The sequence below is a fragment of the Budorcas taxicolor genome, chromosome 4 (genome assembly GCF_023091745.1).
Source record: "Budorcas taxicolor isolate Tak-1 chromosome 4, Takin1.1, whole genome shotgun sequence".
NCBI classification, from domain to species: domain Eukaryota; kingdom Metazoa; phylum Chordata; class Mammalia; order Artiodactyla; family Bovidae; genus Budorcas; species Budorcas taxicolor.
In genome coordinates this window covers 34,518,638-34,545,186 of record NC_068913.1, presented here as the reverse complement: position 1 = coordinate 34,545,186, position 26,549 = coordinate 34,518,638, and the positions used below count along the sequence as shown (strand labels likewise).

At 37.9% G+C, this 26,549-nt stretch overlaps 1 protein-coding gene across 1 annotated transcript in view; it reads right to left on the bottom strand.

Moving 5' to 3' along the window:
- RUNDC3B (RUN domain containing 3B) overlaps window positions 1-26,549 on the bottom strand; it is a 173,006-nt gene that overhangs the window by 65,100 nt on the left and 81,357 nt on the right. The window contains exons 6-7 of the mRNA XM_052638590.1: window positions 16,554-16,643; window positions 14,728-14,808 (exon numbers count right to left, since the gene is read on the bottom strand). Of these exons, the coding sequence (XP_052494550.1) occupies window positions 14,728-14,808; window positions 16,554-16,643 (171 nt within the window). The remainder of the gene's footprint in view (window positions 1-14,727; window positions 14,809-16,553; window positions 16,644-26,549) is intronic.

Sequence of the window (26,549 nt, the reverse complement as noted above, 5' to 3'; positions counted from 1 at the left end):
ATTTACAACCATCTTCCTTTTTATGAACCATATGGTAAAAGTGATTATTTACAACCCTCTCTTTGATATGGATCGCCTTATGTTTTCCTTGATAATTTGTAAGTCTGGACTTTTGACTTTTATCTTTGCTGAAAATAGCTACCTTGTAAGACAGTATATATACTCACACGATGTTGAATAAAACACCTTTGGCTCCATCAGAGCTTGGGTCCCCATGTCTCTCTCTCTCTCTCTCTCTCTCTCAGGCTAATTCTCTGGAGTGCAGAGGCCCACTGGGCTCACTCTCCTGCCCGGGCTTCTAAGACCCTCTCAAGAAGGCACTCTGTGCCTTCACCCCCTCGACAGGGCGCCTGGTGCCTTCGTGAGCAGTGCAAGCCCCGTACCAGGGACTTTATTGGTTTTCTGCGTAAACCAAGGAATATCAGCCTCTTTCTCTCTCCTTTACTTTCTTATCGTTGACGCCAGACAACCAGGTTCTGGTCCATTAAAGGACCTCAACACCATGGACTGTAGCCTGCCAGGCTCCTCTGTCCATGGGATTCTCTAGGCATGAATACTGGTGGGTTGCTGTGCCCTCTTGCAGGAGATCTTCCTGACCCAGGGATCCAACCTGCATCTCTTATATCTCTTGCATTGGCAGGTGGGTTCTTTACCACTAGAGCCACCTAGGAAGCCCTAAGAAAGCAATAGAGTGGATATCAACCCAAAAATATCAGTAAATACCCTAAGCACCTCAGTTAAAACATAAAGCCCATTAGACTCAAGTTTTTAAACTCAAGAACTATTTTTAAAATGTGTGTGTGTATACTTTAAGAACATAAAGGCATGAAACATTAAATGAACTCTATTTTATCAGTTCTTACTGTACATTTTTTCACATACTAACACACCTGAAATCAGGGTACAACTTACAACTAATGACATATAACTACAGCTGTCAAACCAATTTCTCACATACTAAATGGAAGGTATGTCAGACTAAATATAGCTTTTTAAAAAAGACACTAGAAAAATATTAATCTAAACAAAACTGGTTAGACGCCATTAATAACGACTAAGTAAACTTCAAGGAATTTTTTTAAATTACTACATATTACATCAGGATGAATGAAGAATTCTAAACCTGTATGCATCTGACAAGGTAGTTTTTAAAATATGCAGTAAAAGTCAAAGGACCTCAAGGAAAAACCGACAAATCAAATATCATAGTGAAGAACTTAATACATTTAAATAATTAAAAAGATGAAACAAGGATAAGTGAGAAAGGACATAAAATACCATTAACAAGCATAATCTAATGAATATTGGACCCACTCACTGGAATACCACTGATTCTAGGTTATTTCTCAATAAATTTCAAGGAACTATTATAATAACTATAATATTATGTAGACCTCATTCACTAATCATAACCCAAACAAAGGCACTGAAAATATCTGAAAATTAAAAATTATATGCCAAATAACCTTTGGTCAAATAATTATAATGGAAACTGTACTTTAAACAACAAAAATAAAAAATAACATCAAACTTTTAGGATGCAGCTGAAATAGTACTTCAAGGGATGTTTATAAGCCTTATTTACTCATAAGAAAAGAAGTAAATTTAAGTTTTGAGAAAGAAAAGATCATAAAAGCTCTCAACAAACTGGGCATAGGAAATATACTTCAACATAATACCGGTTATTTACATTGAGCCCACAGCTAACACCATATTCAATGCTAAAAAGCTGAAAGCTTTTCTTCTAAGATTAGGAATAAAACAAGACTGCCCACTCTCATCACTTACATTCAACATTGGAAGTCCTAATGAGAGAGCAATTAGGCAAGAAAAGGAAGTAAAAGGCATCCAAGTAAAAAAAGAAGAAATACAACTGTCACTATTCACATATCACATGATATTATATATCAAAATCCTAAAGACTACCCAAAAAACTGTTAGAACTAATAAACAAATTCAGTAAAGTTGAAGGATAAATACCAGTATACAAAAATCAGTTGCATTTCCATATAATACTGATCAACTATCAGAAAGAGAAATTAAGAGAACAATGTCATTTTCAGTTGCATCAAAAAAGAATAAAATATCTACAAAAAATTTAACTATGAAGGTGGACGACCTGTACACTAAACACTATAAGATGTTGATGAAAAACTGCAGAAGACACTTAAATGGAAAGATAATTTTGTGTTCACAAATTGAAAGACTTAATATTGTTAAAATGTCCATACTACCTAAATCAATCTACATATCTAATGTGATGCCTACAAAAATTTCAATGCATTTATCACAGAAATAAAATGAACAATTTTAAAATTTGTATGGAACCATAACATAAACCCAATAGCTGAAGTAGTTTAGAGGAAGAAGAACAAAACTGGAGGCATCACACTTCCTGCTTTCAAAATATATTACAAATCTACAGTAATCAAAACAGGACAATACTGGCATAAATACAGATACATAGATTAATAGAACAGAGAGCCCAGAAATAAACCCATGTATATATTTATGACAAAGGAGTTAAGAACATACAATGGGGAAAGACAGTTTTTCCAACAAATGGTGCTGAGAAAACTAGTCAGCCACACACAAAGAATGAAACGAGACCTTATATCTTATACCATATGCATATCGTATATCTTGTATTGTATACCATATGTGTATCTTATACCATATGCAAAAATCAATTCTGAATTGATTAAAGATTTGAATACAAGACCCAAAACTGTAAAAATTCTAGAAGAAAACAGAGTGGGTTTTGTGTCACAGAGGGTTTTTTTACATCAATATTGACAATGATTTTTGGATTTGACAGACACACACACAGTCAAAAAAAAAAAAGCAAAAGCAAAAACTAAGAAGTGGGCCTACATCAGACTAAAAGTCTTCTGCAGCCAGTGACAGAATGAAAAGGCAACCTCCTGAAAGGGAGGAAATATTTGCAAATTATATATCTGATAAGGAGTTAATATCCAAGAGAACTCAACTGCAAAAAAAAAAAAAAAAAACAATGTGACTGAAAAATAGGAAAGGAATGGAGTGAATATTTTTCCAAAAAAGACATAGAAAGACAGTCAACAGGTACATGAAAAGGTACTCAACATCACTTATCATCAGGAAAATGAAAATCAAAATCACAAGATATCACTTAACATCTATCAGAACGCATGCATGCATGCATGCTAAGTCACTTCAGTCATGTCCAGCTCTTTGGGACCCCATGGACTGTAGCCTGCCAGGTTCCTCTGTCCATGGGATTCTCCAGGCAAGAATCCTGGAGTGGGTTGCCATTTCCTCCTCCAGAGGATCTTCCCCATCTAGGGATCAAACCTGCACCTCTTAAGTCTCCTAAATTGGCAGGCAGGTTCTTTACCACTAGTGCTCTCTGTCAAGAATGGCCATCTTAAAAAAAAAGAATGGCTATAATCAAAAAGATAAGTGAGGACAAGGATGTGGATGTGGAGAAAAGGGAACCTGTGTCAACTGATTATGGAAAATCAATTGGATTTTTTGGAAAACAGTAGGAAGGTTCCTCAAAATAAAATTGAAAATAGAACTACTGTATGGTCCAGCAATCCCACCTCTAGGTATGTATCAAAAGGAAATAAAAACAGAATCTTGAAGAGATATCCGTACTCTTCTTTACTGAAGCGTAAGTAATCAATATATGGATGGGATCTAAGTGTCCATCAACAGGTGAATGGATAGAGAAGATGTGGTGTGTACATACATACAATGGAATCCTGTTCAGGCACAAGAGGTTAGGAAATCCTGCCACTGGCAACAACATGAAGAATCTTGAGGGCGTTATACTAAGTGAGATAAGTCAAAGACAAATATTGAAGGTTATCACTTACATGTGAAATCTTAAAAGTAAAACTTATAAAAATAGTGAGTAGAAAAGCGGTTCCCAGAGGGTAGTGAAGACTAGGGAGAGGTTGGCAAAAGGGTACAAACTTTCAGCTGTAAGATTAATAAAGTCTGAGGATCTAATGTTAAACATAGTGATAATAGTTGATAACACTACTGAATAACTGAAATTGGTTACAAAAGTAGAACTTAAATGTTCTCCCACACACATAAAAGGTTAAATATGTGAGATGACAGATATGTTAGTTAATGAGATGGGGAAAATCCTTCCACAAGGTGTACATTATCAGAGGTAGGAAGAATGTATTCAGTTGTGTCCGACTTTTTGTGATCCCATGGACTATAGCCTGCCAGCCTCCTCTTCCATGGGGCTTCCAGGCAAGAATATTGGACTGGGTTGCCATTTCCTTCTCCAGGGGATCTTCCCAATCCCAGGGATGGCAGGTGGATTCTTTACCACTGAGCTATCTGAGAAGCCATTTATTGTCAGAATACGGTATCAAATCATCATGATGTACACTTTAAATAACTTAAAATTACCTGTCAATGATATCTCAATAGACCTTATTTTATAAAAAGGTAAGAAAAGACCATCACAAACCCAAAGAAGGTAAAATGAAATACTATATAATAACAACATAAATAATAGATATCTAAAACCACCCAAGAGGAGAAAGGAAGAACTGATAAGGAAGCTCCTTGTGAGGACAAGCAGGAAAACAAATACTAACCATATGGATCCACTGTGGAAAATTCCGAAAGAGATGGGAACACCAAACCACCTGACCTGCCTCTTGAGAAATCTGTATGCAGGTCAGGAAGCAACAGTTAGAACTGGACACGGAACAACAGACTGGTTCCAAATAGGAAAAGGAGTACGTCAAGGCGTATATTGTCACCCTGCTTATTTAACTTCTATGCAGAGTACATCATGAGAAATGCTGGGTTGGATGAAGCACAAGCTGGAATCAAGATTGCCAGGAGAAATATCAATAACCTCAGATATGCAGATGACACCACCCTTATGGCAGAGAGTGAAGAGGAACTAAAAAGCCTCTTGATGAAAGTGAAAGAGGAGAGTGAAAAAGTTGGCTAAAAGCTCAACATTCAGAAAATGAAGATCATGGAACCTGGTCCCATCACTTTATGGGAAACAGATGGGGAAACAGTGGAAACAGTGTCAGACTTTATTTTTGGGGGGCTCCAAAATCACTGCAGATGGTGACAGCAGCCATGAAATTAAAAGATGCTTACTCCCTGGAAGGAAAGTTATAACCACCCTAGATAGCATATTAAAAAGCAGAGACATTACTTTGCCGACTAAGGTCCATCTAGTCAAGGCTATGGTTTTTCCTGTGGTCATGTATGGGTGTGAGAGTTAGACTGTGAAGAAAGCTGAGGGCCAAAGAATTGATGCTTTTGAACTGTGGTGTTGCAGAAGACTCTTGAGAGCCCCTTGGCCTGCAAGGAGATCCAACCAGTCCATCCTAAAGGAGATCAGTCCTGAGTGTTCACTGGAAAGACTGATGTTGAAGCTGAAACTCCAATACTTTGGCCACCTGACGGGAAGAGTTGACTCATTGGAAAAGACGCTAATGCTGGGAGGGATTGGGGGCAGGAGGAGAAAGGGATGACAGAGGATGAGATGGCTGGATGGCTCCACTGACTCGATGGACATGAGTTTGGGTAAACTCTGGGAGTTGGTGGTAGACAGGGAGGCCTGGCGTGCTGCGATTCATGGGGTCGCAAAGAGTCAGACACGACTGAGCGACTGAACTGAACTGACTAACTGACAGGGATCCAAGGAACTGTATGAACACTTCATGTACCTCATTAGTCCTCATGATAACCCCATGAAGTATTGCTGCACTATCTAATAAGTTCATTCAACAAAGGAAGAAAATGAGAATAAGAGATGAAAATAGTTGCTTGAGGTCACCTCAGTCAGGGGAACTGGTATCACTCTTTTAGGGAGAATGTTCCGTGCAGGCTTCCTGACTATGATGGTACTAAGCAGAGTCTTAAAGAAGATGAGGGAAGTAGCCATGCAAATACCTTGAGAGTGATTGTGTTCCTAGTAGAGAAAACAGAACGATGCATATGCGGACTGGGTGTGCTGAAGGAGTAACAAGGTGGCCAGTGTCACTGAAGCACAGTGAGTAAGAAGGCAGGGAACAGGACATGAGGTCACGGAGGAACGGGAGGCCAGGTAAACTTGGGAATTTTGTCTTTCACTTTGAGTCAGAAGGAAAGCAACTACTGGAAAGTTTTGAACAGAGGAATGAAATTATTTGACATATTCCTAAAGGATCACTCTGGCTGTTCTATGGAGAAAAAAATGACAGGAGTCAGAGGTGGAGTTTGAAGACTCTTGCAAATCTCCGTATTTAAGTTTAGGAGGTGACAGTGGTGGTGCAAAATTTACTGATGGATTATGGAAGAGAGAATTCAACACTGACCCCAAAGTTTTTGAGCATAAGCAACTGGCATGCTAGAACTACCATTCTAGGAATGGCAAAGACTAAAGGAAGAAGTGAGTTTTTTTCCAGAGGTGGCGGTGGTGGGATTAGGAGTTCTTTATTGTACATGCTTCATCTGAGGTGCTTATTACACATCCAGGTGGAGATGTCAAGTTGGCAGCTGTGTGTATGAGTCCAGAGTTCAGAGTAGTGTTCTAGGTAGAAGCATACATATGGGAAAGAGCAGTATAGTGTTAAAAAGCCGTGAAGCTGGATGCAATTACTTAGTGTAGAGAGAGTAGACAATTCAGAACTGAGCTCGGAAACAGTCCAACATTTAGAGGTTGGGGAAGTGAAGAAAGCAGTGAGAGAGAGTAAGAAGGAGCAAACAGGAGGAAAAGTAGCAAAGTGCTAAGAGGAAGAGTTGTGTGCATCCAACACTGCTCAAAGGTCAAGTAAGGTGAGCAAACTGACCTCTGGCTTTGGCAAGGAGACATTCCTGCTGACTATGAAAAGAGTAGTTTCAGCGGTAGGTATTAAAGGCTCATTTGACTAGTTCAGGAGAAGTGAAAGTATTAGACACTCAGTCATGTCTGACTCTTTGCACCCCATGGACTATGGGCCTCCAGGCTTCTCTGTCTGTGGGACTCTGCAGCCAAGAATACTGGAGTAGGTTGCCATTCCCTTTTCCACGGGATCTTCCCAACCCAGGGATTGAACCTGGGTCTCCTGCATTGCAGGCAGATTCTTTACCAGCTGAGCCACCAAGAGAGAAAGGAGGCAAAAAACAAGAAAGGAGGCACAGTTCTGCCATAAAAGAAAGGGAACTAAAGAATAGCTCAGAAGTGTTACATGAGGGGCTGGGAAATTTCTTGGTTCCCTTTTTTAAGAAGGGAAAAATAACCACATGCTTATACGTTATGACGTGCAGGAAGATCTAGAAAAAGGAAAGTTAATGGAAAAGGACAACTACCAGAGCTAAGACCGAACAGAAGAGAGATGATGGGGTGCAGTACACAGGCCAAAAGACTGGCCTTTGGTAGAAAAATGCTTAGCTTATCCCTTCTAAGAGGGGAAAAGACAGGGTCAAGAGGTCCCTCAGTATCCAGGAAGGACTGTTTCCAGGAGCCCCCAAGAGAGCAGAGTCCATGGAAGTGCAAGTCGCTTACATGGCCAAATCCTGTATACATTTGATCCACAGTTGATTAATTCACAGATGTGGACCCTGCAGATATGGACAGCCAACTATATATGAAAAGCCACAGCTAAACTATATAAGAAAAGCAATTTAACAGCATACTTGATCATTTACAATCTTTTAAACTCAGCAATTCTGTCTGTAGAAATTTGCCTCTTTAGGAAATTATCATTCTAAATATAAATACTTAACTATAAACATGCTATATTTAAAAGTGAAAAACTGAAGGCATTATAAAAGACCAACAATCATCAGCTACTGTTAGACTTTTTTGGCTTAAAATCCATTTAAGAAAAGATCTTTAAAGCTATATCAAGCAGTAACTCAGAAAATTTCATATCTTATCACTGATACACGATTTAAAACTTAATTAAACCAATTTTAAATATGAAATATATTTTAGGATGTTTTCTATTAACTTATTTCACATATTTAGCTTCAGAAGCATAAAACTCTATTTTAAAAGAATAACTAATATTTTTGAAGTTCAACTTCACCAGCAATCAAATAAATGCAAACCAAAAACAACAACAGGATATTTTTTATTTAGAGCATTAGCCACACCTTTAAGACTTAATTGTAAATGACAAAGGTAGGCTCTGTCACATATTGCTGATAGGATCTAAACTGGTATGGCCTCTCTGGTGGGCAGTTTGACAGCAAGCTTCAAAAGTTTTAATAACATATATACTATTTATCCAAGAAATTCTACTTCAAGGTTTTAACCTAAAGAAATAATAATGGTTCTGCATAAAAAGATGTAGTGCAAGGCCATTAACTGCAATACTGTACAAGACAGGGAACTGAACACACTTCAAAAGTTGAACAATAACTGAGTTAACACACTCTATAAAGAATGAAATTCTATTCCTGTTAGGAAACAATGCTATAGAATGATGGCTAAGAACATGAAAAAGTGTTCATTATATAGTATTAAGGGAAACAGATACATGTATATCATGATTCCATTTTAATCGAAGAAAAAATATTTCTATGCACAGAAAAGGCTGAAAGTGATCTGTCAAAATGTTAACAATGCTAGTGGCTGCGCTGTAAATATAAGATTGTGAGTGACTTAAGCTTTCTTCTACTTTCTACCTTTCTGTATTTTCTAATTATTCTATAATAAACACCTACTTTACAAATAAGTTAAAAACAGTAATATGGGGAGGAATAGACAGAACCTGGAATGTTAGGTCCATGAATCAAGGGAAATTGGAAGTGGTCAAACAGGAGATAGCAAGAGTGAACATCAACATTTTAGGAATCAGAGAACTAAAATGGACTGAAATGGCTGTATTTAACTCAGATGACCATTATATCTACTATTGTGGCAAGAATTCCTTAGAAGAAATGGAGTAGCTATCAAGGACAACAAAAGAGTCCAAAATGCAATCTCAAAAACAGAATGATCTCTGTTCGTTTCCAAGGCAAACCATTCAATATCACGATAATCCAAGTCTATGCCCCAACCAGAAAAGCTGAAGAAGCTGAAATTGAATGGTTCTATGAAGACCTACAAGACCTTTCAGAACTAACACCCAAAAAAGATGTTCTTTTCATTACAGGGGACTGGAATCCAAAAGCAGGAAGCCAAAGATCCCTGGGGTAACAGGCAAATTTGGCCTTGGAGTACAGAATGAAGCAGGGCAAAAACTAATAGAGTTTTGCCAAGAGAACGCACTGATCATAGCAAACACCCTCTTCCAACAGTTCAAGAGAAGACTCTACACATGGACATCACCAAATGATCAATACTGAAATCAGACTGATTATATTCTTTGCCGAAATCAGACTGATTATCTTCTTTGCAGCCAAAGATGAAGAAGCTCTATACAGTCAGCAAAAACAAGACCAGGAGCTAACTGTGGCTCAGATCATGAACTCCTTATTGCCAAATTCAGACTTAAATGGAAGAAAGTAGGGCAAACCACTAGATCATTCAGGTATGACCTAAATCAAATGCCTTACGACTATACAGTAGAAGTGAGAAATAGATTCAGGGGATTAGATTTGATAGACAGAGTGCCTGAGGAACTATAGACAGAGGTTTGTGACATGTACAGGAGGCAGTGATCAAGACCATCCTCAAGAAAAAGAAAAGCAAAAAGGCAAAATGGTTGTCTGAGGAGGCCTTACAAATAGCTGAGAAAAGAAGAGAAGAGAAAGGCAAAGGAGAAAAGGAAAGATATACCCATTTTAAGGCAGAGTTCCAAAGAATAGCAAGCAGAGATAAGAAAGCCTTCCTAAGTAAACAATGCAAAGAAACAAAGGAAAACAATAGAATGGGAAAGACTAGAGATCTCTTCAAGAAAATTAGAGATATCAAGGGAACATTTCATGCAAAGATAGGTATAATATAGGGCAGAAATGGTATGGATCTAATAGAAGCAGAAGACATTAAGAAGAGGTGGCAAGAATACACAGAAGAACTGTACAAAAAAGATCTTCATGACTCAGATAATCACAATGGTGTAATCACTCACCTAGAGCCAGTCATCCTGGAATGTGAAGTCAAGTGGGCCTTAGGAAGCATCACTACAAACAAAGCTAGTGGAGGTGATGGAATACCAGTTGAGCTATTTCTAATCCTAAAAGATGATGCTGTGAAAGTGCTGCACTCAATATGCCAGCAAATGTGGAAAACTCAGCAGTGGCTGAGGCTGGAAAAGGTCAGTTTTCATTCCAACCCAAAGAAAGGCAATGCCAAAGAATGCTCAAACTACTACACAATTGCACTCATCTCACAGGCTAGGAAAGTAATTAATGCTCAAAATTCTCCAAGCCAGGCTTCAGCAATACGTGAACTGTGAACTTCCAGATGTTCAAGCTGAATTTAGAAAAGGCAGAGGAACCAGAGACCAAACTGCCAATCCACTGGATCATCAAAAAAGCAGGAGGGTTCCAGAAAATATCTACTTCTGCTTTACTGACTATGCCAAAGACTTTGACTGTGTGGATCACAACAAACTGTGGGAAGTTCTTAAAGGGATGGGAATACCAGACCACCTGACTTGCCTCTTGAGAAATCTGCATGCACGTCAAGAAGCAACAGTTAGAACTGGACACGGAACAACAGACTGCTTCCAAACAGGAAAAGGAGTACGTCAAGGCTGTATATTGTCACCCTGCGTATTTAACTTCTATGCAGAGTACATCATGAGAAATGCTGGGCTGGATGAAGCATTAAGCTGGAATCAAGATTGTTGGGAGAAATATCAATAAGCTCAGATATGCAGATGACACCACCCTTATGGCAGAAAGCAAAGAAAAACTAAAGAGCCTCTTGATGAAAGTGAAAGAGGAGAGTGAAAAAGTTGGCTTAAAGCTCAACATTCAGAAAACAGATCATGGCCTCCAGTCCCATCACTTCATGGCAAATAGATGAAGAAACAGTGGAAACAGTGGCCGACTGTATTTTTGGGGGCTCCAAAATCACAGCTGATGGTGACTGCAGCCATGAAATAAAAAGACACTTACTCCTAGGAAGAAAAGTTATGACCAACCTAGACAGCATATTAAAAAGCAGAGATATTTTGCCAACAAAGGTCCATCTAGTCAAGGCTATGGTTTTTCCAGTAGTCATGTATGGATATGAGAGTTGGACTATAAAGAAAGCTGCCGACGAATTAATGCTTTGGAACTGTGGTGTTGGAGAAGGCTCTTGAGAGTCCCTTGGACTGCAAGGAGATCCAACCAGTCCATCCTAAAGGAAATCAGTCCTGAATATTCAATGGAAGGACTGATGTTGAAGCTGAAACTCCAATCCTTTGGCCACTGATGTGAAGAACTGACTCATTTGAAAAGACCTTGACGCTAGGAAAGATTGAAGGCAAGAGGAGAAGGGGACAACAGAGGGTGAGATGCTTGGATGGCATCACCGACTCAATGGACATGAGTTTGAGTAAACACTGGGAGTTGGTGATGGACAACTTGGTTGCTGCAGTCCATGGGGTCAGAAAGAGTCGAACATGACTGAGCGACTAAACTGAACTGAGACTCTTATAATTAGGCATCAAATAGAATTTTTAAAACTGTGTCTAATACAGGTACGTTTGGGTGAAAATCATTCAATTTTTAAAATATTGGTTCTTTATGACTATTAGGATAGTTTAAATCTTTCTAAAAAGAAAACCTCCATGGTCAGTAATGCTAGCTGGGTTATGACTAGGTTGAATTGATTATTTCTCTTCTTGTTCTTGTATCCTTTATATAACAAGATGGCAGGAGTCCTCTGTTATATAATGACTACAAAGGAATAAATATGTTTTTGGATTACTGCATAGAAAGAGGAAATTGCAAAAAAAAAAAAAACTGGACAAATGGTGACTAAGCAGCTGGAGACACAGAATACACATCATTAAATTCATTCTGAGGGTACCAGGTGAGAAGGTTCCATGACTTCATCTTTTTAAAAGCACTGTAATAATCACTACCTTCTCTTATTTAAGAAGAAAGGAACATTTACATTTATGATTATCTTCATACTTTAATTTAAATTTCCTAGATCACTAAAAACTGCCTTTCTATCTGCACACTGATGACCAAACTCCTGTCTCCAAACAGTCATTTTGCTCTCTAATTTCAGATCTGTGGCCCACTCTGCACAAATCTGCTGTGTCTGTGGACAAGCTACTTAACCTCTCTGTGTTTCAGTTCTTCACTTAAAAATAAGGACAGTGGTGCCGACCTCACTGATTTTTGAGGAGATTAATGAGTTAACAGAAGTAAAGCACTTAACACAGAAAGTAAAGCACTTTACACAAGAGCTTAAATAAAGCGCTTAAGCACTGATAAACATCCAATACATAGTATTGCTCATATTTACTAGTATTATTTTGAACTGTTAGTAATCTCCACAAAGTGTCCTATAATCCAATGAATCCCCAAAAGGTGATAATTTCATGCCTGCATCTTGGTGTTTCTTTTCTAGATCTAATGTAACAGAATTATCCATTTCCCAAGGGACCCTAACTAAGTTAGAAATCTTTGTACCACAATACTCTATTCCTCCTTCTCCTTCATCACCTAAAAACTCTTCACACTCCTAGCTCTGAAATCACAGTGACTTCTCTTACTAGACAGTGATTATTTTGGGTACAGGGATTGCATACCTTTACAGAAGTTTACAGAGTTCCTATACTCTTGACATCTAGGAAGAAACCTAGGAAAGATTTTTTCCTGCCTTCAGTTCAGTTCAATTGCTCAGTCATGTCTGACTCTGCGACCCCATGACTGCAGCATGCCAGGCCTCCCTGTCCATCACGAACTCCCGGCGATTACTCAAACTTGTGTCCATTGATTCAGTGATGCCATCCAACCATCTCATGCTCTGTCATCCCCTTCTCCTCTTGCCTTCAATCTTTCCCAGCATCAGGGTCTTTTCCAATGAGTCAGCTCTTCGCATCAGGTGGCCAAAGTATTGGAGTTTCAGCTTCAGCATCAGTCCTTCCAATGAATATTCAGGACTGGTCTCCTTTAGGATGGACTGGTTGCATCTCCTTGCAGTCTGAGGGACTCTCAAGAATCTTCTCCAACATCACAGTTCAAAAGCATTAATTCTTCGGCACTCAGCTGTCTTTATTGGAGAAGGAAATGGCAACCCACTCGAGTATTCTTGCCTGGAGAACCCCAGGGATGGGGGAGCCTAGTGGGCTGCTGTCGATGGGGTCGCACAGAGTCAGACACGACTTAAGCGACTTAGCAGCAGCAGCAGCAGCTTTCTTTATAGTCCAACTCTCACATCCATACGTGACTACTGGAAAAACATTGCCTTGACCAGATGGACCTTTGTTGGCAAAGTAACGACTCTGCTTTTTAATATGCTGTCTAGGTTGGTGATAACTTTTCTTCCAAGGAGTAAGAGTCTTTTAATTTCATGGCTGCAGTCACCATCTGCAGTGATTTTGGAGCCCAAAAAAAACAAAGTCTGCCACTGTTTCCACCGTTTCTTCATCTATTTGCCATGAAGTGATGGGACCAGATGCCATGATCTTTGTCTTCTGAATGTTGAGCTTTAAGTCAACTTTTTCACTCTCCTCTTTCACTTTCAACAAGAGGCTCCTTAGTTCTTCTTCACTTTCTGCCATAAGGGTGGTGTCTTCTGCATATCTAAGCTTATTATATTTCTCCCAACAATCTTGATTCCAGCTTAATGCTTCATCCAGCCCAGCATTTTTCATGATGTACTCTGCATAGAAGTTAAATAAGCAGGGTGACAATATACAGCCTTGACGTACTCCTTTTCCTATTTGGAACCAGTCTGTTGTTCCATGTGCAGTTCTAACTGTTGCTTCCTGACCTGCATACAGGTTTCTCAAGAGGCAGGTCAGATGGTCTGGTATTCCCATCTCTTGAAGAATTTTCCACAGTTTATTGTGATCCATACAGTCAAAGGCTTTGGCATAGTCAATAAAGCAGAAATAAATGTTTTTCTGGAACTCTCTTGTTTTTTCAAATATCCAGCAGATGCTGGCAATTTGGTCTCTGGTTCCTCTGCCTTTCCTGCCTTAGCACTCAATAAATGCATCTTCTGTGTATGTATACACATACATCTATTACTTACAGACATATATTACTCTCTCTCCCTTACAGTTTTTACCTGATCATAATATTTCAGAAGTATATAATTATTCAGGAAATAAATTATGAAAGCAGATCTTAAGAAAAGTTTTAGATTTCACCTGATTAATTTTTAATACTGATGAGATTGTGGGAAACCTCTAACTCTCACACAATATTGGTAGTAGGATAAATTGATACAACTCTAAGAACAGACTTTAAGAGTCACAAAATTTTTCATTGCACTTACCTAAATAACTCTATAAATTCACAAAAGAAACAAAATAAAATTATTTGCACACAAATGTTCATTATTATTTTAATTTTAATGGAGATAACATGAAAACCAATCTAAGTAATGAATTACAGTTTTGAAATCTCAATGGACTAGTATAGAGCTATTAAGGTTATTATATTAACTACAAAAGTAAAAATAGATGCTGTTTTTAAAAACTATTTATGCCATTTTATAATTATATAAAAACTATATATATATATATATACTAAAAATACAACTGGAATTTATATTTTTGAATGATTTCTGGTATGAAAATAAATGTTCTATAAAAGGTAATTTTAATCAGATGAATATATAAGACATTCAACTATAAATTAAGATTACAAAATATCAAATACCTTTGGGTAAACCTCAAATATGGTATATAGTCTATTACAGCAGGAAGGTTGCCATCCAATCTTTCTCCCTTTAGGCAGAAGCTAAGACAACAGACAATAAATATATTAATACATAAAAATTTAAATCGCAGTGTTATAAACAATCTCTTGATAGAAACATTTGTTTCATTAATGATAAAAAGATGAATTTTTTATTTGTAATTTAAATGTGGCTTGTTATAATCACCTCAATAAAGACAATTCTACCTTCAATATTAAGGGCTTACAAAAATAAATAACACTATTACATACACACATCATGCAAAAGTAAAGTTTACTGAGAAGTCTGTACGAATACTATTTATATAGTTCATTTTATCTTGGTCTTTATTAGACTTCAAAGACGTCACTGGAGTATTTTCATATGAAGAGTTGTTCTCATTTACATAGAAATTCTCAGGTGACACTGAATATTTCCTAAGAAAGTCTGACTGATTAGAAAAATCTTCATATATGAACTACTACCTTTTGGTTCCTCTGGGAAGTTTTCCTGCTAACATACTCTAATATATTAATATCAAGAGTACAGGATGCATTTTTCCAGACTTGAATAAGGAGAAAATCAAAGTGGCCACATATGGGATTTCCTTCATTTTCAAAACATTACTAATGTGTCAGTAAGATATTTGCTTTCTCCACGATATCAATGGGCTACAACAAACCGAGAGTTTATATTATTATCCGAGTTTTGTTTTCAACCAAAAAATAATTGTAAAGGATTTAGACAGAGCCAGCAGCATACGGGAAAAAGTTAACACCCTTAGAGAAATCATGAAGACAGCCTTCATGCTGTATTCACCACTTGCATCCCAAACAATTAAGTTAGTTAACCTAATCCCACTTTATCAAATTTCAAATAGAGGAAAGTTATAAAGAGAAAAGTATTTTGAAAAAGAAGTGACTTACTAGAAAAAAGTAACATGAGTGAAACTGAGGAACTTAAGGAATTGACTGAATTAACCCTTCCTCAGTTAATTTCTTAAGTTTAAGACAGTCTCTTTTTCGAGGGCATTATTTTTTAGTTCAAGACCTAAAAGCAGATTTTTAAGTTTTATGCTTATTTGTTAACAGTGAATTTTTAAGTGATATATTTCAATGAAAATATAATCCTTAATTCTCAGGTTTGAATTCTTATTATAGACAAACCTTTTACTTTTAGTACAATGTAAAATCTTAGATCAATAAATGAAATGCAGAAGGATGCTTCCAACAACCTACGGAGAACTTAGAATGTCCATTTTCAGTACATACAATCTTAGTTTGGAATCAACTCACCTTGTTAATAATAAAAGCAAATATTAACAAAATTTTTAATACTCCAGAAACAAAATAAGAAACATAAGGCATCTAAGACAGCCTGTCAAGATCCTCTTTATCTCACCACATGAGAAAATGAAAATCTTTCTGGCTATGAATCAATATTAGTACATTTCTTTTTCATTTTAAAACAATAGTGGAAAAATACTAAGAGATACGATCTAAAACCTTCCTTCAGTGCTACCAGAATATATGATTTTTCTGGTTGGTGGGGATGTGGTCCAAGCTTTCTTTTTCCCAAGCCAGAAAGCAAATAAGTTTCGTCAGTTAATTCCTTAAGTTTAAGACAGCCTCTTTTTTTAGAGCAAACCTATTTATAAAACTGATCTCATTATAAAGGGAAAAACAAAAATCAAATCAATATCCAACTGCATGCCTTACTTAGAAAACTGAAAGAAAAGAATCATAAGCAGAAACTATTATGAGGTAGAATAATTTTAAATCAGAATACATACAGTTAGATGAAGTACCTGAAATCAATAGCATTGAGTCCAAGGAGCATGCCAGCAAGCATATTTGCTTCCTCACCCAAGACAATTGCTCCATCTTCATAAAATCTCCTAAAAAATGAAATGGGTGAATATGTATTAAAAACAGACTGAAGCTTCAGCTACAGGAATCAGTTAAAGCCCAAGCTAGAGTAGAAAGAACTAAAATTTATTTAATTTGTCAAAACAAGAACATACCGAGATCACTTAAATCTCTTGCACATACTTAGCAGAATAAAAAAAAGCTGAAATTGTAACAAGGAAAAAAGTCTTTCTAAGTGTTTATATCTCTCTTAAAAAGAATCTTCAAAGTGACTCCTTTAGTAGGCCTACAGTGTCTAGCATTTTTCCAAGACTGAAGCAATATATATGTAAACTGAAAGGTGGTAAACAGTCATTTAAACTGGTCTCCTTTCAAAAATATGCAGATTATTTTCTATTAATATACACAGAACAAACATAAACATACATTTTTTTTCTGTAATTCCAAGGGTTATTAACCAAACTAAGAACTAGGAAGATGTGATTAATAGTAATTTCTGCTAACCTTGTCACCCTGCTTATTTAACTTCTATGCAGAGTACATCATGAGAAACACTGGACTGGAAGAAACACAAGCTGGAATCAAGATTGCCGGGAGAAATATCAATAACCTCACATATGCAGATGACACCACCCTTATGGCAGAGAGTGAAGAGGAGCTAAAAAGCCTCTTGATGAAAGTGAAAGAGGAGAGTGAAAAAGGTGGCTTAAAGCTCAACATTCAGAAAACGAAGATCATGGCATCCAGTCCCATCACTTCATGGGAAATAGATGGGGAAACAGTGGAAACAGTGTCAGACTTTATTTTGGGGGGCTCCAAAATCACTGCAGATGGTGATTGCAGCCATGAAATTAAAAGATGCTTACTCCTTGGAAGAAAAGTTATGACCAACCTAGACAGCATATTCAAAAGCAGAGACATTACTTTGCCGACTAAGGTCCGGCTAGTCAAGGCTATGGTTTTTCCTGTGATCATGTATGGATGTGAGAGTTGGACTGTGAAGAAGGCTGAGCGCTGAAGAATTGATGCTTTTGAACTGTGGTGTTGCAGAAGACTCTTGAGAGTCCCTTGGACTGCAAGGAGATCCAACCAGTCCATTCTGAAGGAGATCAGCCCTGGGATTTCTTTGGAAGGAATGATTCTAAACCTGAAGCTCCAGTACTTTGGCCACCTCATGCGAAGAGTTGACTCATTGGAAAAGACTCTGATGCTGGGAGGGATTGGGGGCAGGAGGAGAAGGGGACGACAGAGCATGAGATGGCTGGATGGCATCACTGACTCAATGGACGTGAGTCTGAGTGAACTCTGGGAGATGGTGATGAACAGGGAGGCCTGGCGTACTGCGATTCATGGGGTCACAAAGAGTCAGACACGACTGAGCGACTGAACTGAACTGAACTGATGCTAACCTTTAACGTTACAATACTAATAGGGCAGATGGGCTACCTAGGTGGCTGCATACAAAAAAGAAAGTGCTCACTGTAACTCTGACAAAATGTAAATATGAATCTATCTTTTTTAATTCTTGTAAAGCCTTCTGTTTTGGTTAATGTTAATTTTTATAATGTTAAAGTTTATTTTTAAATATTTAAAATAAATATTTTGGAAAAATATCATTTAATATGGGCTTAAGGTATTTTTCCACAAAAGAATCTAAAGATTATTGAATTCATTTTCAAATAGTATCAAAAACTTGCTTATGTTCAGTAACAAGGATAATAAAATTGTTATAAGTCTTTATGTTACACAATGGCAAGGAACACCACTCTATAATCCCACTAACTAAAAGGAAAGCATCTTAGTAAATGAAATTTGTCCTGCTCTTTTCTATATTCTTGAGCTTATAAAGCGGAGAAGGCAATGGCAACCCACTCCAGTACTCTTGCCTGGAAAATCCCATGGATGGAGGGGCCTGGGGTTGCTGTCTTTGGGGTGGCACAGAGTCGGACACAACTGAAGCAACTTAGCAGGAGCAGCAGAGCTTATAAAGACTGCATATAAAGCCTATATTCTTATATTACTACCATCAATTCTGAATAGTCCACAGTTTACCAAACACTTTTATAATCATACTGTTTGATACTTGCAAAGCTGATCAAATAAATACAGAAGCAATTGTCATTCATTTCAATTTCATTATCAAGAAGAGAGACAGGTTAAAACAGTTTGCCCAAGATGATGCTGATAAACTTATCAAGGAAGAAAACCAATTTTTACTTAAGTTCTACATCTTTTCTACTGAACCATGATACTTCCTATAAAATAAAAATGTTTAAAGAGAATTTAACCTCTGTTACAGTCTGTAAGAAATTTTACATGAATAAAAAGTACAAAGGAAAATATAACTATTTACCCTCTGACAGATGTAAGGATACAAACAAACGTGATGGGAAGACTAGCTTGGATTAGATGCTCTTTCTTGGAACTATGTAAATTTACATTTCTTGAAAATGCAAATGAATAGTTACCATTTACATAAAGAGAAAAACTTAAAGTTTCAGCCTAACAAAGATCAGTAAAATAAATGGAAGAAATTCCTACATATTCAACTGAGGTGTTCCACAAAATGGTAAAGATATTTAGACAAAACTAATCCCAAAGAAAGGCAATGCCAAAGAATGCTCAGACTACCACACAATTGCACTCATCTCACATACTAGTAAAGTAATGCTCAAAATTCTCCAAGCCAGGCTTCAACAATACGTGAACCATGAACTTCCTGATGTTCAAGCTGGTTTTAGAAAAGGCAGAGGAACTAGAGATCAAATTGCCAACATCCACTGGATCATGGAAAAAGCAAGAGAGTTCCAGAAAAACATCTATTTCTGCTTTATTGACTATGCCAAAGCCATTGACTGTGTGGATCACAATAAACTGTAGAAAATTCTGAAAGAGATGGGAATACCAGACCACCTGACCTGCCTCTTGAGAAATCTGTATGCAGGTCAGGAAGCAACAGTTAGAACTGGACATGGAACAACACACTGGTTCCAAATAGGAAAAGGAGTACATCAAGGCTGTATATTGTCATCCTGCTTATTTAACTTCTATGCAGAGTACATCATGAGAAACACTGGACTGGAAGAAACACAAGCTGGAATCAAGATTGCCGGGAGAAATATCAATAACCTCACATATGCAGATGACACCACCCTTATGGCAGAGAGTGAAGAGGAGCTAAAAAGCCTCTTGATGAAAGTGAAAGAGGAGAGTGAAAAAGGTGGCTTAAAGCTCAACATTCAGAAAACGAAGATCATGACATCTGGTCCCATCACTTCATGGGAAATAGATGGGGAAACAGTGGAAACAGTGGCTGACTTTATTTTGGGGGCTCCAAAATCACTGCAGACGGTGATTGCAGCCATGAAATTAAAAGATGCTTACTCCTTGGAAGAAAAGTTATGACCAACCTAGACAGCATATTCAAAAGCAGAGACATTACTTTGCCGACTAAGGTCCGGCTAGTCAAGGCTATGGTTTTTCCTGTGGTCATGTATGGATGTGAGAGTTGGACTGTGAAGAAGGCTGAGCACCGAAGAATTGATGCTTTTGAACTGTGGCGTTGGAGAAGACTCTTGAGAGTCCCCTGGACTGCAAGGAGATCCAACCAGTACATTCTAAAGGAGATCAGCCCTGGGATTTCTTTGGAAGGAATGATGCTAAAGCTAAAACTCCAGTACTTTGGCCACCGCATGCGAAGAGTTGACTCATTGGAAAAGACTCTGATGCTGGGAGGGATTGGGGGCAGGAGGAGAAGGGGACGACAGAGGATGAGATGGCTGGATGGCATCACGGACTCGATGGACATGAGTCTGAGTGAACTCCGGGAGTTGGTGATGGACAGGGAGGCCTGGAGTGCTGCAATTCATGGGGTCGCAAAGAGTCAGACACGACTGTGCGACTGAACTGAACTGAACTGAAACATCTGAGATTTTGTCACTGCCTCAATGGCTAAATTGGCTGTTGACAGAATATTTGATCAACTGCTTGAAGAACTATGATTCCAATGGTTCTAGACCACCACTTCCTACGGGACACATGCATTTATTCTGGCATTTGACATCAGCAATCACCCATAATTCCCAGTACTTCCCTATATGAGAATAGGTCTATTTTATTTGCCACCTTGAGCTCATCATGTTTAAAAGTACATTCCAAGAGTCACATCAAAACTATTTTTGCTTGCTTTCCAATGTTAATATTATACTAGGAACTAATGAAAAATACCTGAAACAAAGATTAAATGGTTTTAGAGCCATTTTTAAGCAAGCTTAAAGGTAATTTATATACCCTATGTTTTATATATCATTTTGTTTTACTGAGTTTTTCTGGCCTTTGTTTTACGATTGATTTTTTAAGCTAACCTAGGGGCTTCCCTGATAGCTCAGTTGGTAAAGAATCCACCTCCAAGGCAGGAGACCCCGATTTGATTCCCGGGGCAGGACCATCTGCTGGAGAAGGGAAAGGCTACCCACTCCAGTATTCTGACCTGGAGAATTCCATGGACTACAGTCCACAGGGTTGCAAAGAGTCGGACACGACTGAGTGACTTTCACTGTCACTGTCATATAATACACTAAATGTGAAATCAATTAATTCCACTTAAAACCATATCTGAAATATAATATTACATAGACCTGATTTAATACGCCTTTACTGTAGCAGACGGGAGGGGAGGACAAACAGAAGAGGAAAGGCTAGTTAAGAGAACTGCCCATTGTATGTTGAACTTTTCACTATTAGATCTGATTAAGAAAATAAATAAATGCACTTAAAGAAATCTATCAACATTTAGTTTCATTTATAATATGCTATTTTATGTCACTTGACATTTGATATACTATCATTTAATCAAAGATACAAAGTCATCCATGTGTATTAAAGAGGCAGAAGCTATTACAAAAAATTGTTTTATTCCCTTAAGACAATATAGCAATAATTCTGACTGAAAATTTGATTTTTGTTATCAATATTTTCAAAGACTTCTAAAGACTGTAAACTTTCAATCTCTTCATTTTACCTCACAGAAAAATTGGAACATTAATAAAGCTTGCTTATATAACCAAGGTTATGTAACCAATGAGCCAAGAGTAAAGGCTAAGATGACTAATAATAGTAAGGTATACACTAAAAAAAAATTCCCTTTTGTTGAAAATATTTTTTGTTCTAAGGAAAATATTTTTATGAGAAGGATCTAAACCAAAACAGCATATTGGCTTGCAAAAATGGATTATAAATATTGAAAGTAGCAACATGAAAAATAAGTTTAAAACTTCTATTTAAAGAGTTACATGTTCAACTGTATCTTTCAAGTTTTATGTTTTAGAAACAAAGGAAAATTGTCAGCAACTATTTGATATTACTGTGATCTGTAAGAAAAGTCCCCACTTTCTATCAGGTGTACTCTTTCCAATGATTTGTATGTTGACTAGAAAAATACTAGACACTAGAAAGGTACTTAAAATAACACTCAAATAAGAATAATAATCTTTTTCTCAACACATATAATTTAATTCCAACTGAAATACGTCTACAATGCCATCTTTAGTGCTTATTCTGAAGGACTATTTTAAAACCTTTCAGGTATTTCAGTAACAAATATCCTTTGGATGGGAAGTGAACCACCAGAATAGATGATGTTGATACTGAACAATATCATGCTTCAAAATTTATTTTGAGAGTCATAAGTTATTCTATACACTAAAAGTGTAATACTCAAATATGAGAAAGCTTATTTTATAAGCCAAAGAAATTCCATTATCAATATCTTGTTCTCTTCCTCAGTTTAGTCTTTATTTAAGAAGCTTGAAGTGGGGGTAGATAAGATTCTCCCTCATGACATACAAAACAAATTATAGCATTACAAAGAAATGTGTTTTAGACCTATTCTATTCAACGACAAGCTGAATCAGAAAGAAAAGATAGCCAAAAAAGTCAATCTCCAAACAGTCTTGCTAAGAATGTAAGATTCTCTATTTTAACAACAAATACATCATGTAGCAAGACCTGTGTTATGTATGAGAGATAAAACGATAAAGAAGGTAAACATGACCCCTCTTTATGAAACTTACAGTCTAGGGGAGAGGACAAGCAATAAACAGAAGAGACAATCAGAGATGGCAAGCAGTATAAAATGAGGAACTAGGTTGTCGAGGTGGAGAAAAAGTAAAGATGAATCCAACTTTGAAAAAGGGCATTGGGAAAGATATTCTCGAGTAAGTGTTTATTCTGGGACCTTAGGCCCAAAGAAGTCTGAAAACAGGGCTTTGGAGGCCATATAACATTAATAATTGTGAACATGTACTGAGCGCCAGGCATAGTTATAAGTGCTTTACATGAATTATCTTGCTTAACTTCACCAACAATTTTTATGCCACAGAGGGAGTAAGAAATTTACCCACGATTCCACAGCTAGAAAGCGGTGAAACCAGGATCTGACTCCAGGAAATGTGTTTGCAGAGCCTGCTGGCTAAAGTAATGAGAAAGCATTTCAATGTTTAAAGTAGGAATTGACAGGATCCCTTTTACAATACTTTTTAAGAAGACTGGCTGGATGCTGGGTGGTCACTGGCAGGGGGGGAAACTGGAATCTCAGGCGGGAGGCTAACAGGGGAGGATGTAGGCAAGAGATGAGAGAGGTGTGCATTACTACTGCAGCCATAATGATAAAAGGAAACGGGTAGATTTGAAGCAGATTCTGGAAATAGGAAAAAGACTTGCTAATGGAATGGCTGTAATGAATGAAGGAGAAAAAGGAATCAAATATGAATTTAGATTTTGACTTCATCGGCCATTTAGGTAAGGCAATGAAACGACTTTCAAGAATGGGGTGAACAGGGTTAGACGGGAGAAGAATCAAGAAATCTGAACTAGCTAGAGATTTAAATGTGGTGTCATGACCACCCAGGTGGTATTTAAAACTCCAGAGATACAATGAGATATCACATCACACTGGTCAGAATGGCCATCATTTAAAAAAAAAAAAAAGTCTACAAACAACAAATGCTGGAGAGGAGGTGGAGAAAAGGGAAAAACCCTCTTGCATTGTTGGTGGGAATATAAATTGATACAACCACTATGGAAGAAGTATGGAGATTCCTTAAAAAAACTAGGAATAAAACTACCATATGACCCAACAATTCTACTACTGGGCATATACCCTGAAGAAACCATAACTAGAAAAGACACATGTATTCCAATGTTCAATGCAGCACTATTTATAAAAGTTGGTACATGCAAGCAACCTAGATGTCCATCAACAGATGAACAGATAAAGAAGCTGTGGTACATATATACAATGGAATATTACTCAGTCATAAAAAGGAATGCATTTGAGTCAGTTCTAATGAGGTGGATGAACCTAGAGCCTATTAAACAGAGTCAAGTAAGTCAAAAAGAGAAAACAAATACCATGTATTACCACATATATATGGAATCTGGAAGGATGGTACTGATGAACCTATTTGCAGGGCAGCAAAAATGGAGAAGGCAGTGGCACCCCACTCCAGTACTCTTGCCTGGAAAATCCCATGGACGGAGGCTGTAGTCCATCGGGTCGCTAAGAGTCGGACACGACTGAGCAACTTCACTTTCACTTTTCACTTGCATGCATTGGAGAAGGAAACGGCAACCCACTCCAGTGTTCTTGCCTGGAGAATCTCAGGGACAGGGGAGCCTGGTGGGCTGCCGTCTATGGGGTCACTTAGAGTCAGACACGACTGAAGCAACTTAGCAGCAGCAGCAATGGAGATGCATGAAATGTTCCCTTGGTATCTCTAATTTTCTTGAAGAGATCTCTAGTCTTTCTCATTTTGTTGTTTCCCTCTATTTCTTTGCACTGATCACTGAGGAAGGCTTTCTTATCTCTCCTTGCTATTCTTTGGAACTCTGCATTCAGATGCTTATATCTTTCCTTTTCTCTTCTTTTCACAGCTATTTGTAAGGCCTCCTCAGACAGCCATTTCGCTTTTTGCATTTCTTTTCCATGGGGATGGTCTTGATTCCTGTCTCCTGTATAATGTCACAAACCTCCATCCATAGTTCATCAGGCACTCTATCAGATCTAGCCCCTTAAATCCATTTCTCACTTCCACTGTATACTTATAAGGGATTTGAGTGAGGTTATACCTGAATGGTCTAGTGGTTTTCACTACTTTCTTCAATTTAAATCTGAATTTGGCAATAAGCAGTTCATGATCTGAGCCACAGTCAGCTCCTGGTCTTATTTTTGCTGACTGCATAGAGCTTCTCTATCTTTGTCTGCAAAGAATATAATCACTCTGATTTTGTGGTTGACCATCTTATGATGTCCATGTATAGAGTCTTCTCTTGTGTTGTTGGAAGAGGGTGTTTGCTATGACCAGTGCATTCTCTTGGCAAATTCTATTAGTCTTTGCCCTGCTTCATTCCATACTTCAAGGCCAAATTTTCCTGTTACTCCAGATGTTTCTTGACTTCCTACTTTTGCATTCCAGCCCCCTATAATGAAAAGGACATCTTTTTGGGGCGTTAGTTCTAAAAGGTCTTGTAGGTCTTCATAGCAGAAGACATTACTTTGCCAACAAAGGTCCATCTAGTCAAGGCTATGGTTTTTCCAGTGGTCACGTATGGATGTCAGAGTTGGACTGTGAAGAAAGCTGAGTGCCGAAGAATTGATGCTTTTGAACTGTGGTGTTGGAGAAGACTCTTGAGAGTCCCTTGGACTGCAAGGAGATCCAACCAGTCCATCCTAAAGGGGATCAGTCCTGGGTGTTCATTGGAAGGACTGACGCTGAAGCTGAAACTCCAATACTTTGGCCACCTCATGTGAAGAACTGACTCATTGGAAAAGACCCTGACGCTGGGAGGGATTGGGGGCAGGAGGAGAAGGGAATGAAAGAGGATGAGATGGCTGGATGGCATCACCGACTTGATGGACATGGGTTTGGGTAAACTCCAGGAGTTGGTGATGGACAGGGAGGCCTGGTGTGCTGCAATTCATGGGGTTGCAAACAGTTGGACATGACTGAGCAACTGAACTGAACTGAATGGAAATGCAGACGCAGAAAACAGACTTATGGACGTGGGGTCGAGGGAAAGAGTGGGTGGGATGAATGGACAGAGTAGTATGGAAACATATACACTTTATGTAAAATAGATAGTGGGAATTTGCTGAATGACTCAGGGAACTTAAAGTGGGGTCTGTGACAACCTAGAAGGTGGGATGGGATGGGAGGTGGAAGGGAGGTTCAGGAGAGAGGGGACATTATGTATACCTATGGCTGATTTGTACTGATGTATTGCAGAAACCCACACAATATTGTGAAGCAATTAGCCTTCAATTCAAAATAAATTTTTAAAAAAATCTCCAGAGACAGGTGCAGTTGTGAGGAGAGAAAGAACAGCAGACAACAGAAGACTGAGTGCAGAGAATACTGACACGAAGAAGCTGTTAACAGCAAAAGAAGCCTGAGAAAGAGCGAGTATTGAGGGACACAGAAAAGCCAGGAGTGTTATGTAGGTAAAAAAACAAAGAGGTTTTTCAAGAAAGAAGAAGGTTTCAACTCTTTCAGCTGGGCTGTGGAGTACAATGGGAACAGAGAGACACTCATTACATTTGGGTAGCTTGTGCATTATTGGTTTTCTTTTAAAAATCACCTTTGGTGGAGTGGTAGAGGCAGAGGCCAGACAAGGATGAAGAGTGACTCTGAAGAAAGGAGATGACAACAATGTGTATTTCCACTGTTTTCTCATCTACTTGCCATGAAGTGATGGGACCAGATGCCATGATCTTAGTTTTCTGAATGTTGAGCTTTAAGCCAACTTTTTCACTCTCCTCTTTCACTTTCATCAAAAAGCTATTTAGTTCTTCTCCACTTACTTTCTTAATTGTGGTGTCATCTGCATATCTGAGGTTATTGATATTTCTCCCAGCAACCTTGATTCCAGCTTGTGCT